The 14,977-nt window shown below is 45.0% G+C and overlaps 2 protein-coding genes across 6 annotated transcripts in view; both read right to left on the minus strand.

Moving 5' to 3' along the window:
* Positions 1-1,816: 1,816 nt before the first annotated feature.
* Positions 1,817-8,267, minus strand: tmem115 (transmembrane protein 115). The gene is made up of 2 exons (XM_021615703.2): positions 5,207-8,267; positions 1,817-4,883 (listed from the first exon to the last, which is right to left on the minus strand). The coding sequence occupies exons 1-2, from the start codon at positions 6,061-6,063 to the stop codon at positions 4,652-4,654; spliced, it is 1,089 nt and encodes a 362-aa protein (XP_021471378.1). The 5' UTR covers positions 6,064-8,267; the 3' UTR covers positions 1,817-4,651.
* A 2,698-nt stretch (positions 8,268-10,965) lies between these two features.
* The window catches only part of LOC110532095 (helicase ARIP4), a 70,026-nt gene continuing 66,014 nt past the window's right edge, over positions 10,966-14,977 (minus strand). For all 5 annotated transcript variants that reach the window (XM_036988009.1, XM_036988008.1, XM_036988006.1 and 2 more), the window contains one exon: positions 10,966-14,891. In XM_036988009.1, coding sequence (XP_036843904.1) covers positions 13,969-14,891 — 923 coding nt within the window. In that variant the 3' untranslated portion in view covers positions 10,966-13,968. The remainder of the gene's footprint in view (positions 14,892-14,977) is intronic.

Here is a 14,977-nt window from a genome sequence, read left to right on the forward strand (position 1 = left end):
ATGTACTGCAAAAAATAAAAATAAATCAATATTTCCAAAGTTGAACATGTCTTTTGCAAGGGCGACTCTGATTTTGAAAAAAATGTATCTGCCAACATAATATCCTGCTGCTAGGAGAACGATAATCAGGGAGTGGACCGGTTATGCTTCCTTCCTTCGTTTAACAAATTCAACTACCCTTATCACGGCTGTTAGTGTTAGTCACACATATCAGAAGTCAAGCTAGATATATTCTTAACGTTACTATTAGGCCTTTTAAAGTAAGTCAAAGTCACCTAAATAAGGCTAGGAGTAATCAACGGAAAAGCTTGTCACTTCAAAGCGCATGTCATGACATACAGCGCATTGGGAAAGTTCAGACCCCTTGACTTTTTCCACATTTTGTTACATTACAGCCTCAATCAAAAATGTATAAAAAATATTACATTTACATGTATTCAGACCCTTTACTCTACATTGTTGAAGCACCTTTGGCAGCCATTACAGCCTCAAGTCTTCCTGGGAATGAAAAGCTACAAGCTTTGCACACCTGTATTTGGGGAGTTTCTACCATTTTTCTCTGCAGATCCTCTCGGATGTGGAGCATCACTGCACAGCTCTTTTCAGGTCTCTCCAGAGATGTTCCATTGGGTTCAAGTTCAGGCTCTGGCTGGGCAACTCAAGGACATTCAGAGACTTGTCCCGAAGCCACTCCTGCGTTGTCTAGGCTGTGTGCATAGGGTCGTTGTCCTGTTGGAAAGTGAACCTTCGCCGCAGTCTAAGGTCCTGAGCGCTCCGGAGCAAGTTCACATCAAGGATCTCTCTGTACTTTGCTCTGTTCATCTTTCCCCTCAATCCTGAATAGTCTCCCAGTCCCTGCCACTGAATAAATCCCCACAGCATGATGCTGCTACCACCATGCTTCACCATAGGGATGGTGCCAGGTTCCCTTCAGATGTGACGCTTGGCATTCAGGCCAAAGAATTCAATCTTGGTTTCATCAGACCAGAGAATCTTGTTTCTCATGGTCTGAGAGTACTTTAGTGTCTTTTGGCAAACTCCAAGCGGGCTGTCATGTGCCTTTAACTGATGAGTGGCTTCCGTCTGGCCACTCTACCATAAAGGCCTGATTGGTGGAGTGTTGTAGAGATGGTTGTCTTTCTGGAAGGTTCTTGAACTCTGGAGCTCTGTCAGTGGCCATCGGGTTCTTGGTCAGCTTCCTGACCAAGGCCCTTCTCTCCCTATTGCTCAGTTTGGCCAGCTCTAGGAAGAGTCTTGGTGGTTCCAAACTTCTTCCATTTGTTCTTGGGGACCTTCAATGCTGCAGAAATGTTTAGGTACCCTTCCCCAGATCTGTACCTCGATACAATCCTGTCTTGGAGCTCTATGGACAAATCCTTTGACCTCATGGCTTGGTTTTTGCTCTGACATGCACTGTCAACTGTGGGACTTTACATAGACAGGTCCAATGAATTGAATTTACCACAGGCGGACTCCAATCAAGTTGTAGAAACGTCTCAAAGATGATCAATGGAAACAGGATGCACCTGAGCTCAATTTAGAGTCTCATAGCAGAGGGTCTGAATACTTATGTAAATAAGGCATTTCCGTTTTTTTTTAAATGTGCAAACAGTTCTAAAAAACAAATTTCACTTTGTCATTATGGGGTATTGTGTGTAGACTGGTGAGGGCAGCTGTTTCTGTTGTCAGAAGAGTATCAGCGCCTGTGTTAACTGCTCCATCTAGTGGCACATTTGAGGGGCAAGCAAGCAGCACCCTAAATAAATATCCTATACTACTACCTACCTACCCAGTGTTGCAAAAAGACGATTCACTGTTACATTTCATACAATCGTATTTTATTTAATATAGAGACAGAGAAATATCTGAAACTAAATAGGAGTCTGCGCAACGGTCACAGTACAAAGAGAAACACATCGTTAGTGGAAATCTGAGGAACCTGTCTGGTGCATGGAAAATCTGTGAAAACCAAGCTTCGAGGCACCTTCCCCAACAAATTAAACAGAACGGCGTCAGAACCAATCCTTGGGCCACCTTCACCAACAAATTAAACAGAACTGCGTCAGAACCAATCCTTGGGCCACCTTCACCAACAAATTAAACAGAACTGCGTCAGAACCAATCCTTGGGCCACCTTCACCAACAAATTAAACAGAACGGCGTCAGAACCAATCCTTGGGCCCCCTTCACCTTCCCCAACAAATTAAACAGAACTGCATCCATATTGGCATCCTTCACCACACCTTAACATTTCAAACCTCATAAATAAGTTATTTGATTTAAAGACTCAAGAGAGACGTGACACAGATAGTGGGGAAAAAATGAGAAACTAGAAAGAAACAAAGAGCAAGAGATTTCGACAAGATGTTCCCTGGGGAGAAGAGAGCCTGCATCAGTGGCTGTATTGTTCCGTCATTGTCAAAAGCTGCTGAACTTTGTCAGGCCAGAACCATTCAGAAATGACCGGAAACCACTGTGTACAACATCTAGTCTTCTAGCTCTCCCTGTTACACACTCATTCGGGTAAAAAGAAACTAAATTAAACTGGCTGGCCAGAAAAACTAAAGATTCTGACAGAACACAAATCAACAGTATGAACAAAAAGGAAGATAGACCCACACACCTTCAATCTATTATGGCCATGGTTCCCCTTCGAGTAATCCAACTCTGACTTCAGAGCAAAAATAAACAATAAACAACCACATCATCATCATCATCCACAGAGCAACTTGTCCAATTATCAGGTGCCCCATAAATGTTGGAAACATTTGAAAACAGAAGATCTAGCTGTGGTAAAATAGCTGGGGGGTCAAATCTAGACCTACAGTTGTTGCCAAATATATTGACACCCTTCTAAAATAAGTTGAAATAGTAAAAAAAAGTTTGGTCTCCACACAATTGTTATTGGATTTTCCACATTGCAGACCCAGTTTTATTTTTGCAAACTTAAGTTTACAATTTTAATTTAGAAAATAAAGACAAATGGCATGAACAAAATTATTGGCACCCAGGAGCTAGTACTCCAACAAAGGAGCTAGTAGTTCCAACAAATGCTTCCTGTAGCCATCAATAAGCTTTCTGTACATTTTCTCCTGGCAATTTGGCCCACTCTTCAGCAACAAATTGCTCTTATTCTTCAATGTTTGAGAAGTGCCCTGTCTCGCCATAGATGGATCGTCACAGATGTGATTCAGATCTGGACCCTTCACTGACTATTAGAACAGTCCAGGGTGCTTTTTATGCGTGTTTGTGGTTGTTGTCCTACTGGAAGATCCACAACCTTTGACAAAGACACCTGGTTGAACATTGCACTCCAAAGCACCTTGATAATCTGCAGATTTCCTGATGTCCTGCACTGCCAGAGGCAGCAAAGCAACCCTACAGCATTATCAAACCTCCCCATGGTTGATTTTAGGGAGGGTGTTATTTTCTTTGAATGCCTAATTTGGTTGTTAGTAAACATAGGAAGACCCCACTGCTGGAGACAAAAAAAGCCTGTTTGAATTTCTCAAAAACCCACCTAAACAAGCCTAAATCCTGGGGAAAAGGTTCTGTGGACCAATGAATCAAAATCGGAACTCTTTGGCAATACAGATTTGGGTTTACTGACAAATTATTTATTATTTCAATGAAAATAACACCCTCCCTACAATCAAAGATGGGGGGGGTTTGGTAATGCTGTGGGGTTGCTTGAAATTAGCAGATTATCAGGTGTTTTGGAGTCCAGTGTTGAACCCAGTGTCCAGAAAATGTGTCTCCACTGAAGGCTGTGGGTCTTCCAGCAGGACAACAACAACCCCCCCCCCCCCCCCCCCCCCCACACACACACATCAAAAAGCATCCAGGAATGGTTAAGAAGAGATGCTGGACTGTTCTGAAGTGGCCAGCAAAGTCATATCAAAAACGTATTGGCGAGATCTGAAAACCGCAGTTGGTGGACTAAACTAAAATGATAAATAAGCTAAATTGGTTCTGCAATGTCAAAAATACAGTGTGTGGTTACTGTTTGTTTGTTTTTAATTTATTTTAGAAGTATTAGGGAATTATTTAAGAAAAGTGCAAGTGTGTCAATATATATTTGGCCATAACTGTCTTTCAGTGATGGAGAAGAGAGAAAAGATGTCAAAGACATTAAAGACTAAACACCAATCAGCACAAAAGGATGACCTAGAAAACCATTGAGAATCTGCATCCGTCTGCTGAAAGCTTGCTCTGGGACAATAGCAACACACAGCAACAGATGGAGAGTTTGCCAAGAGTCTCTGCTCCGGTCGTAGCGTCTCAGACACAAGGTCTGGGAGTCAGACGAGAGCAGCAGGTGTGGAGCAGGCGTCTCGGGTCAAAAGAGCTGTAATTAAAAAAACATTTTGTACAACCATTCAATAGTTTATTCAGGAGAGACGTGACAAACTAGGGAGAGTCCAAGGTGTTTGTACATTGCATTCATGTTTCAATGGACATATGCGGGTGGGGCCAGGAGAGCAATCTGTGTACAACTTCGGCGAGTCAGAGCGAAAAACTGATAAGCCTGACAATGTGTCAAAAACTGCTAGAGCTAGTGTGTGTGTGTGTGTGTGTGGGGGTGGGGGGTGTAGTCACTAGTGTGTGTGCTATTCAAAACTTAGTATAGCTGAGTGTATCAGTGTGTCTGTTATGAGCTGGAGGGGGCGTCCTCAAAGCTGATGATGCTGGACTCCTGTCCCGTGGTGTTCTGGGAACCATTAGACCCCCCTACTGGCGAGGTTCTCTCATGTCCAGAGAGCAGCGGGGTGTCGGCCCGAACCTCGTCCTCATCGTCGTCCTCTTCGTCGTCCATGCTCGGCCAGGCCGACTGGTCCTCCACCTTCTTCAGTCGCTCGTTCAGGGCCTTCAGCGCCAACTGCCTGTAAGACGATCAGACAGAGTCCGTTGTAAAATAAACCGTGTCTGCCCATTACCAAGCAAGGCCGAGCAAATGTTTGCATTACATCATGGCATAACAGGTGTCTCGGAGTCCCTTTCAAACAGCCACTGATCCTCTCCAGGTGCAGAGCGAGGTGATATGTAGGCCTAACTGCCATCTATGTAACTGAGGACAAATAGTGTATGCGTGACAGCTTGCAAGCGTGTCAGCCACATAATGAAGGTAAACAAATATTGGGCTGTGTGCTGTAATGGATCCCTGTGTGAGTGTGTGTGTGTTTATTTGGGCCTCTACAGCACTCACCTCCTCCTCTCTGTGTCCTGGGGATCCACCCCCGGCAGACTGATGGTGATGGAGGAAGGTGCCCCGACGTCATAGCGCTTCACCATCTTCCTGCACACCTTGATCTTCACCAGGGCTGCGTGCACCAGGCCGGCCAGCAGCCCCACCACTGGCTGCACCGCTTCAGGGAAGAAGGAGGCAAAGGCAAAGTGGTCTGACATGTCCCCACGGCCCCGGCTGTGCCTCTGGTAGAAGCGCAGGTAGACCCAGCCTGCCAGGGCGCCAAAGCTGTAGGCCGCCAGTGGTGCGGCATTCTCCAGCAGGCCAGAGAGGCGTAGCAGGGCCAGGCAGAGGAGGACCAGCGCCGGGGACGCTTTGAGCCTCACCTGTGGAACCCGCAGCACAGTCGTGTCCCCCATGGTCTGCTTGAGGGCCACCAACACCCCCCCGAGGAAAGCTGGTGCCCCATGGACTCGCACAGCAAACAAGTAGTCCAGGTCAAAGGTGGCGACGTACGTGAGCAAGTAGGAGAGGCCCGCCAGGAGGCCTGCAGAGATGTTGACCACGGCAAAAAAGATTAGCAGCTCCAAGGCGCCCCACAGAGGCTCCAACAGCCGGCCACAGGCCATGACAGTCCCAACATTGGCCACCAATCCCCACACATGCTGCTCCACCACAGCATGGGTCACCAGGGTCCAGATCCAGAAGTTAGGGGGGAAGAGGTAGCCAGGCGTCACACCCAGGGCGTATGGAGTGTCAACTGCCCACGAGAGCAGATACAGAAGTAGCACTATGGCACTTATGGACTTCACCACAACGCTAGTGTTGGTTAATGCACCCAAGAAGTGCTGTCGTGCAACTGGCAGATAGCGATTCATTGTGTCTTTTGTCAGTATCGCGCAAGGGCCGATCAGTAAGTTTGTATGACCTGCAGCTGCTCACGTGTTGGCCGTTAATCAGCAGTGCCAAGAAGAACAAACGTAATCTGCTGATACAGACAACATCCACTCTCGACAATGATGCTTCATAGGGGAAAGAATCTGACTGATCAATGCTAATGGGTGGTTTAAATGAACCTTTAATGGTATTGCTGTTCAAAAACACTTGATGGGGAAACTTTGCTACCTCGCTATAACCCTTTATAGTTGCCGAACTGAACTTACTAGTGTGATTAGATATTAAGAGTAGGTAACTGGGCTAATTTACTAAGCTAACATATGTAGCAACCTGTGAATTACTCTCAATTGACACCAAACGGTGTCATACTCGAAGCTTACATACATCACAAATATTAAATAGTTACTGTACTTTAGAAATCATACCAAGAACTTCAACCAGCTAGCTAGCTGGCTAAATTAATACTTCAGCATTAGCTGGCTTGCTAGCAAGCGCTGGAATAAGTAGCTAATAAGCTAAGTTAGTTAGCTTGTTATTGCTAAGTTGCTATTAAATGGCTAGGGAAAGAAGTCTGACAGTTTGTTACGATGTTTTATATCCACCATTCGAATTCATAAGACGATTAAAGGGTTTGAGTAGTATAACTCCAAAAACGACAACAATTAGCACCAGCGCCTCACTTGTTTTCCTCGGCCCAGGATTCACCGCTAGCTAGCCACAGTAGCTCGAGTTTTTCCTGTAACGTTAGTTAGCAGTAGCTACAGGCCTTCAAAACAATGTTGTCGAGGTGATCAAAAATCGGAGATTCACGCGAAATCCATGACGTCTTCACAATGTCAGAGCCTATTCGGTTACGTCAACGTTATTCCGATATAAAATCACAGATGACTGGCAATCCAGCACTTCACACACACTGACCAAAAAACGAGTCTTGGGCTCACTGCCACCGTCACCAACACACAAAGCGTCAAGTCACGCCAGCGTGGTGCACTGGAGCACTATGGGAAACAGTTGTTATTATTATTATTATTCTTTTTAACTTCTTCTTCATTATGGAGGGCCGCAAATAAATATTATAGGTGCATGCCACCACCTACTGTATTGACTCTGCATCAGCCTACTATCATGTAGTATGAATTCATTACACTATGTGAAAAAAATTGCCCAACCAACTAACCCTACACCCATTAAAACCTCACCACTATTCCACTACTTTGGCCCCATTTGATCCTGCACCAGGAAAGCAGCCTAAGAGGACGGGACACTATTGTTTAAATCACCTTGTAACTCTTCTACAGTAAAATCTCGTACACCCAAGTACTTCTCTTACAGCTGCCACCACAACATCTATCCTCTGTGATTTTCATTCCATTCCTGCGGTACAGTTGATCACCATGGCTATGAATGCCCAAAAAAACAAACATACTGAAGCACATGCTATTCCTACCACTCTACTGATTTCAGAGGGGTTGGGTTAAATGCGTAAGTCACATTTCAGTTGAATACATTCAGTTGGACAACTGACTAGGTTCCCTTTCCTTTTTTTTGGTCCAGGATCCCTCATCCATCTTCCTCTACTATTCTCTTCCCTGCCTCAGCATACTACACCTTCTGTACTACTCTGATGCTGGCAACCTCAACCTGCCTTTCTCTCCCTGGACACCTCTGATCTCCAGCACCATGTGGGTACCCCTACAGTTAAACATACAACGTTTTCCAAAGATACTACACATACCTATGTCTAAAGTCCTCCTGCACACTTCTCACACCTAGGATTCTCCCTCCTACACACTGCTGCCACATGACCATAAGCTTGACACCTAAAACACCATAATGGGTTTGGGACAAAAGCTCTCACGGGATAACTGACAAATCCTAACTTGACTTTAGACTCTGCATCAAAACCCAATAGTACAGACAGTGTCTTCTCTGTTTCACCACGCTCTTCACCGGATCTGCATCGCAACAAACATTGGGCGTCACAGACAATGGGAATCTTCAACTTCAGTTGACCCTGCTCAACACTTAACGCCTCTCCAGTTATCAGTCCTTTCAACAGGGCCCTGCTCCGGAGAGGAAATCAAAACACAGGTATTGTCCTCAGGCGTGTGGTGCAGAGCGCACGCTCACTCTGAATGGCAGAAACGCAAAAAAACGACACGATTCCACTTCAAGTCACTTTCACGACCCAACATTCCCCAACCTCTTTTTTCCCACCCAATCTGACACCATATATGGATCAGCCAGAAGGCAAGGATCCATTCTGTCCAAAAATCTCACTCCCACTGGGCAAATATCATATTTATCACCATCTGGATGAGGCTCAAACTCAGCGGTCTTGAACCGCACCTGCCGCCGCAGTTAATTAATCCTCACTCTCATCATGTTCAATTTCATTCTACAGCACTCGATATTTACTCTTAATGTGTTCCACTTTCTTCTTTTTTTCCCCCCTGCCCGTCTTCTTACCGACCTCTATGGGTTCCCCTGACTCCATCTCCATGTCTGACAACCATTCCGGTGTACCCGCCAACTTGTTCCACTCGCCAGATACCCGTTCACCCTCATTTCGCTCCAAATGGTAGGGCAGCCTATAGATGGGTTCGCTGACAAACAGAAGTCTGTGAGATGCTGTGATTTTGGATGGCCAGATAGCTACCAACAATGACAAGAAACTGCCCTGTGGGGAATCGTGACTCGTTGCAGCTAGTTTAATCTGGTTTTTGATACCATGTCTTGATTTGAGGTGTTTTGACTGACCTCATGTCAATGCTAGTATGGTTCAAATGCAGTAGCTAGCTAACCAACAGCTGTAATGATGCGTTTGAGAGACTAGTGCTCATTGTGCAAATGTATGCATTTTCAATAAACATTGGAAGCAAAATATTGTTTAAATTGTTACCAACCCTGTTTGTTTTGCACCATAGTTTGTTGCTAAACAATCAACCCGTTTATGGGTCATGGATAGCTTTTTTACTTGGATTATGATCTAGGCTAGGCTGCTCTTCAGAGACTAGATTTCAAATTCAGCACAATTTTGTGTCACCCCCACCACACAGCAGTCAAGGGATGCTCCAGTCTCAGTGCCTGTCTGTCAGCCTCCAGCTCTTTATGCATAGCCTAATTCCCAACATTTATTTGCTTTGAGGATTCTCTTGCAATCTGTTTTTTTTTTGTGATAAAATAATAAGGATTGGCCTGTGTGTTCACATCATCCCTGGTCCATCTCTCCACCCACCTGGAATACTTACCTCAAATATCATCATGATGTTATTTTTTTGCCAGAGATCTTATTACATTTTAGGGATTCTATATGGAATTCTATAGATGTTTCCTGGACTAGCTACAAATGGAGTGTTAGCTGTCTGAGTAGTGAGAAACTAATCTGACTACTAAAACGGACATGTATTCAAACTGACATGTTTGGAGATGGACAGCAGCACCCTGCATTCCACTGCTGGCTTACCTTTGAAGCTAAGCAGCATTGGTTGTGGTCAGTCCCTGGATGGGAGACCAGATGCTACTGGAAGTGGTGTTGGAGGCCCAGCTAGAGGCACTCTTTCCTCATGTTTTTAGACCAAACTCAATGCCCCAGGACAGTGATTCGGCTCGGTGTATGCAGTCTTTTGGATGGGACGTTAAAACAGGTGTCCTGACTCTCTGTGGTCACGAAAGATCCCATGGCACTTATTGTAAGAGTAGGGGTGTAAAAACCTGGTGTCCTTGCTAAATTATAATCTGGCCCTCAAGGCCACATAATCATCCCCAGCTTCCATCTGGCTCATTCATCCCTCCTCTCCCCTGTAGCTATTCCCCAGGTAACTTACCTGGTAAAATAAGGTTGAACATGCATTGATTAAAGAGACAGAAATGACTGGGATAACTGCATACACATTCATTTTATTCAGTAATTAATTGCCATAAAAAAATATTACACTAAAGAATTCACATTTCTCAGGTGTAAAAAAAGACAAAGCCAGCAGAACTCTGAGAATCAAACATCACAGATAGAGAGAGCACAGCAAAATCTGATCTGATATCAAACCGAGATAACGTGAGTAGCTCACTGGCAGGAAATACAGTGAATAATGGCTGGCTACCAAAAACAACATTTGAGGGACCTTTGACTGGCAAAGAACAATGGTGCGTTTGCACGTTGTCCTCTGAAGACAGGCATACAAATGGACACGCCCGCAAACAAACCCCAAAAAATGTGTAAAGTAAGCAGAGTTATAATCCGCTTGTTCACTTACAGTGATAAAAAACACGAGACAAAGGCTGTTTTGTCGAGACTCAGATGAGACATGCTTGGATCTGGGATGCCTCAGTGGAACTTTCCTTATGGAGAACAAGAACCACAACACTGGACGCAATTGTACGGCTCGGATAGTGTTTTCTAATGTCAATGTCAGCATTTTGGAATATTGATGCATCTCTCTGAATAACAGTTCTGCTTTTACAGAATCAAAAATACAAACCAGCGGTCCTGCGAGGTTAAATTGTGAGCGTGCGATGGCGGTGAGGGAGACAATTTGCATGACCCAAATCCCTGTGAACGTTCGACTTATGTAAAGGGTTGGTTTATGTAAAAGGCCAAGGTTAGGCAACCCAAACAGAGTCTTCAATTCAAAAACACACAAATGTCCACGCATCTTGGTCATGTAAGAGGACCCATACGGGGAGAGAAAACCATGGCAGTGTGACAGTCCCAGATCTCTGCCCGCATCTCCCATTCCCAAGCCGTTACAACTTTACATTATAGATCAGACGGCAACACAGAGCTTACAACATCAGAGAGCGGTAAACGCGTCAAGTGACATCCAGTCCACCGTGGCCAAGCTTCCTGGAAAAAGCAGACATCATGGAATCCCTTTTTTTTTTTATTTTTATACAATGTTACGACACGTAAAAGCACTTGTTCCCAGATACAACTGAACAGAATCTGCTTGCATAGCTGATGATGAAAATCTAAGGCTTCTAAGTAATTTAAGATATACACTGGCGAAGTCGACGTACATGAACCTCCGTTTCATAGTCACAACATGTCAACATTCTCAACTTGAAGGCTGGCAGACAGCTCATTTCACCCAAGCTGTTGTAAACACTAAAAGCACGCACCAGACAACAACTATAAATTCATTCTACGTACAAAACAGTAAACCTGTCTCCGTGTAAAGATAACAGTTTTGATCAAACGTGTTTGTTTCAACTTTTTTTTTTAAATGCATTGTCATCTAGGCTGACAGCTATTCGCAATTTTGCCCTCTTCATCTGATTTTAGGTCATGTCATCTGATGCATATGACTCTGGACAGGTCTCTAGACACTGCTCAGTCCCCTCCAAAAGTTAAGTGAAAGAGTTACTTATGTTCAGATAGTGCTTGAGGACCTGTGTGTAAGATAAGATAGTGTGTGATTAAACAGTTGCGTTTTTATCAAAGTAAATGAACTTGAAATGCCATTCAAAACATTATTTTATTTACAAAAGATCTTAAAGCCATCCATTGTTACATGTCCATTCACAAACTATGTACTGTACAGGCTTTGCTAACCCTGCTAGCACATACTCATAGACTTCCTGTCATTGTGCCAACGCTAGTTAGCATTGGCTCGCAAAAACTACCTCTAACTTCCCGAAGTATCCCTTTCAACTAAATGGAATTTACTGGACAGTCAGTTGGTGGCTGACTGAATCGATTTATAAATAAATACTGAAGTTCAAGTAGAAAGCTACGAAAAAGATTGAGTGGTACAACAACTGAAAACATTAAACGGAGGGAACTAGCTTTCATTTGCCATTAGGATATATAGATTCAAATGAACATCTGGATGATATGAACAAAAAACAAAAGCACTGGGTGACATTTTCTCTCTGCTAATGAGTGGTTTGACCACCCGTGAATGGATGGTTCTGAAACTCACACAGTCAGATGTCTAATAAATCACATTTCTCAAGTCACGGAACACAATAATTGCCATCTTCCAGTAAATGAACATACAAAAAAAATCCCCTTACAAACAAAAACAGAACAAAAAAAAGTACAAACATTTAAAATAAGAATGAATAAATATGCACTGTCATAAATACATGAATTTGGTAAATTCAAACGTTGAAAAAATAAAAGCACATTAAGTGTGGTATGAATGAAAAGAAGAACAAGTCTGATGATACGTGGGTATCGTAATAAATGCAAGAATTGGAGTTTAAAGCTCTTGCTGAAGAGACTCAAGGCTAGGGACTTGGTGGAGGTGGTGGGCTGGCCTTCCCTCTTCCCAAAGTGGGTTGGATTGAGACAGTCAGTCTATGCAAGTAATGAGAGGGGCAGTAACAGTCAGAAGTAACGAAAATGAAAAGTGCTGTTTATTAAACAGAACCAGGTCTCACACACTTAACCCCCCCCTCCCCCTTTACAATGAGCTCACAACAAAGTCAGTAATAACTTTCTGTGACCAAATTCGAAAGACACCCTCTTCTTTAGGCCAATAGCAGTTGGTGACATTTGGTCGCGTCAGAGAATAATCCTCTCTGGAGAGTGCTTGAAGTTTTTTTTGGCACAGCTATTTTTGAATTTGCTCAAATTATTTTGGTTTGACAATTACCCCTTGAACCCTGGTTTGTTTTTCCAGTTGAAATCACATATGCCAGAGATGAGACAAAGGAGCAGAAAACAAGTGTTCAAGCTATCCACGAGACAGAGCGAGCCATTATGAGACAAGTTCTCTACTCTAGAACACTTGGGTACCCAGTGCAGAAACAGACAGGGAAAGAGACACACACAGAGGTGTCACAGGTCATATTTGCATCACTTAGAGAAGCTACAGTAAGACTATGGGTGAGATCCAGGTCCCTAGGACTGCCCGTCTCGCTGTTTCTCTACTCCCACTGGGTAACATTCAGAGACAGAGGCAAGGCATTTTCAATTCACCGTCCCTTTGGACAGTTGGCCCTTCGCAAGAGCAATGTTTTCACATCATCACCGGTAGACAAGGCAATCAAATCAGAAAAATGCAGAAGATGACATAAAACGTGGAAATCAGATCTTCCCAAAAGTGACGCCTGTCCCAAAGATCTGCATTAAAGGCGTAAATAAGCGTACATTCTTTGAGTTGAAGGTTCATACTTTTTTAGATTTTCACCCAACAAAGAGCCTAACGGTTTCTTTAACTTCAGTCTTGACTCGCCCATTTTCGGATTGTCATCCAACACTTCTGTCCTGGCAGTTAATTCAAGAGCAAATAAAATTGATTTTGAAAACAGTTTTAGAGTAGGACTACCATATAAAATAATATTCAGTAGAAAATAATGACAATCAAGAACAATATCGTCTAACAGATATTTTGTGCCATACCATAATTACTACCAACTATGTCTCTCAATTTGATTTATTAACTCTAGTCTACTGTCAGTTAGTTATTAACCTAGTCTATCATCAACTGTTGGAAAAATGCAAAAAGTTTTAGAAGACAACCAAGCGAATTAGTCAGTCTTCTGAACAAACAGTACACCCTGGTGGCGATTCAGGGTCACTGCAGGTTCAAACCCAGCTGTCGCTTCAGTGATTTGAATAAGGACAGGACAGAAGATTTTGGAAGCCCCAAGTCCGTTTCCTTTTCATCTACGTTTTCTCTGGTGCTCAGTTCTTCTATTTTCTTATTTTTAAATTAGATATTCAGCATAAGGATTTGTTGCTTTGTCCAGTTTGTGTTATATTCCAATAGACTCATTTTCTGAACGGCGTGCATGTTGCACTTGGGATGGGAAAAAGGGCTAGTTAGTGGAGGTGGATGGGACTTGATTGTCCGTTCCCTTCCTCTCCAGATCTAGCACTAACAATCCACTAACTGTCCCCTACAACCCACATGCCTCCTCCCTACGGTTGGAGGCTCTCATTGTCCAGTCACCTCAATGACATCATCGTCATCGCTGTCTGAGCTACTACCAGCGTTCTCTGCCGAGCCGTGGGCGTCAGAGCGACCCAGCCCCGCCCCCATCAGGCCAGAGGAGGGGAAGTGGGAGAGGAAGCTGGAGCCAGCGGGGCCTGGGGTGGCGGCCGGGAGCCCCCCAGGGAGAAGCGAGCTAGGGTACATGCCCACGGACTGGCCGTAGGACATGGGGAAATCTGGGGGCAGTATGCCAGCCATACCAGCACCCAGCATGAAGGGAGCCAGGGAGGCTGAGTCAGAGGCAGCCGAGGAGGAGCTGGTAGTGGTGGAGGAGGAAGACCTGGAGGAGGAGCTAGTTAGGGTGCTGTCACCCAGGCCGAAGGGGTCAGAGGTCATGGGGAACATGAGACAGGGGTCACCCATCTGGCTGTGGGGCTGGAAGTAGGGCGAGCCAGCTCCCATGAAAAGGGGTTGCTCAATGGAGCCCAGCATGGCCGGGTTGAGGCCCATGGGCGGGAGGCCGTAACCCCTGGTGAAGGGGAAGCCCCGGGGGGGCAACGGGGCCGAGGTGCGCTTGCCGGGGGCCAGCTGCTTGTTGTTGGCCCATTCGTCGGCAGACGGGGTGGAGGCTTTGCGCTTGGTGCCCTTCAGGTCCAGGGCGGCCGTGGAGTCTGTGTTGGGCTGGGCCGCGGTCTCTCCCCAGGGCTTGGCATGGCTGGTCACGCTGCTGCCATTGGTGCTCTCTGCCAGCGCCGTCTCCAAGGATCCTGCAGACAGAGCCTTGGAGGCCTGCTGCTGCATCTTGTTTCCGGCTGCAGCTGTGTACCTCTGGAGCTCGCTCAGGATCTCGGGGCTGTCAGGGGAGAGCGGGCGAGTCACACAGCCGCTGGTGCCGTTCGTCGAGTCCTCCGATGCCTTCTGGGTGTCTGAGGGAGGGAAGACAGACGGGTCAGATACTGCTCTCTGGTCTAGATTAACAGAAACCATCAGCACTCAAAAACAGATCCATATG

The sequence above is a fragment of the Oncorhynchus mykiss genome, chromosome 9 (assembly GCF_013265735.2).
Source record: "Oncorhynchus mykiss isolate Arlee chromosome 9, USDA_OmykA_1.1, whole genome shotgun sequence".
Taxonomy (NCBI): domain Eukaryota; kingdom Metazoa; phylum Chordata; class Actinopteri; order Salmoniformes; family Salmonidae; genus Oncorhynchus; species Oncorhynchus mykiss.

Coding starts and splice junctions, on each gene's coding strand:
- tmem115 (XM_021615703.2), bottom strand. CDS start 6,063: ATGAATCGCTATCTGCCAGTTGCACGACAGCACTTCTTGGGTGCATTA. Junction 4,884..5,206: donor CAGGACACAGAGAGGAGGAG/GTGAGTGCTGTA, acceptor ATCGTCTTACAG/GCAGTTGGCGCTGAAGGCCC.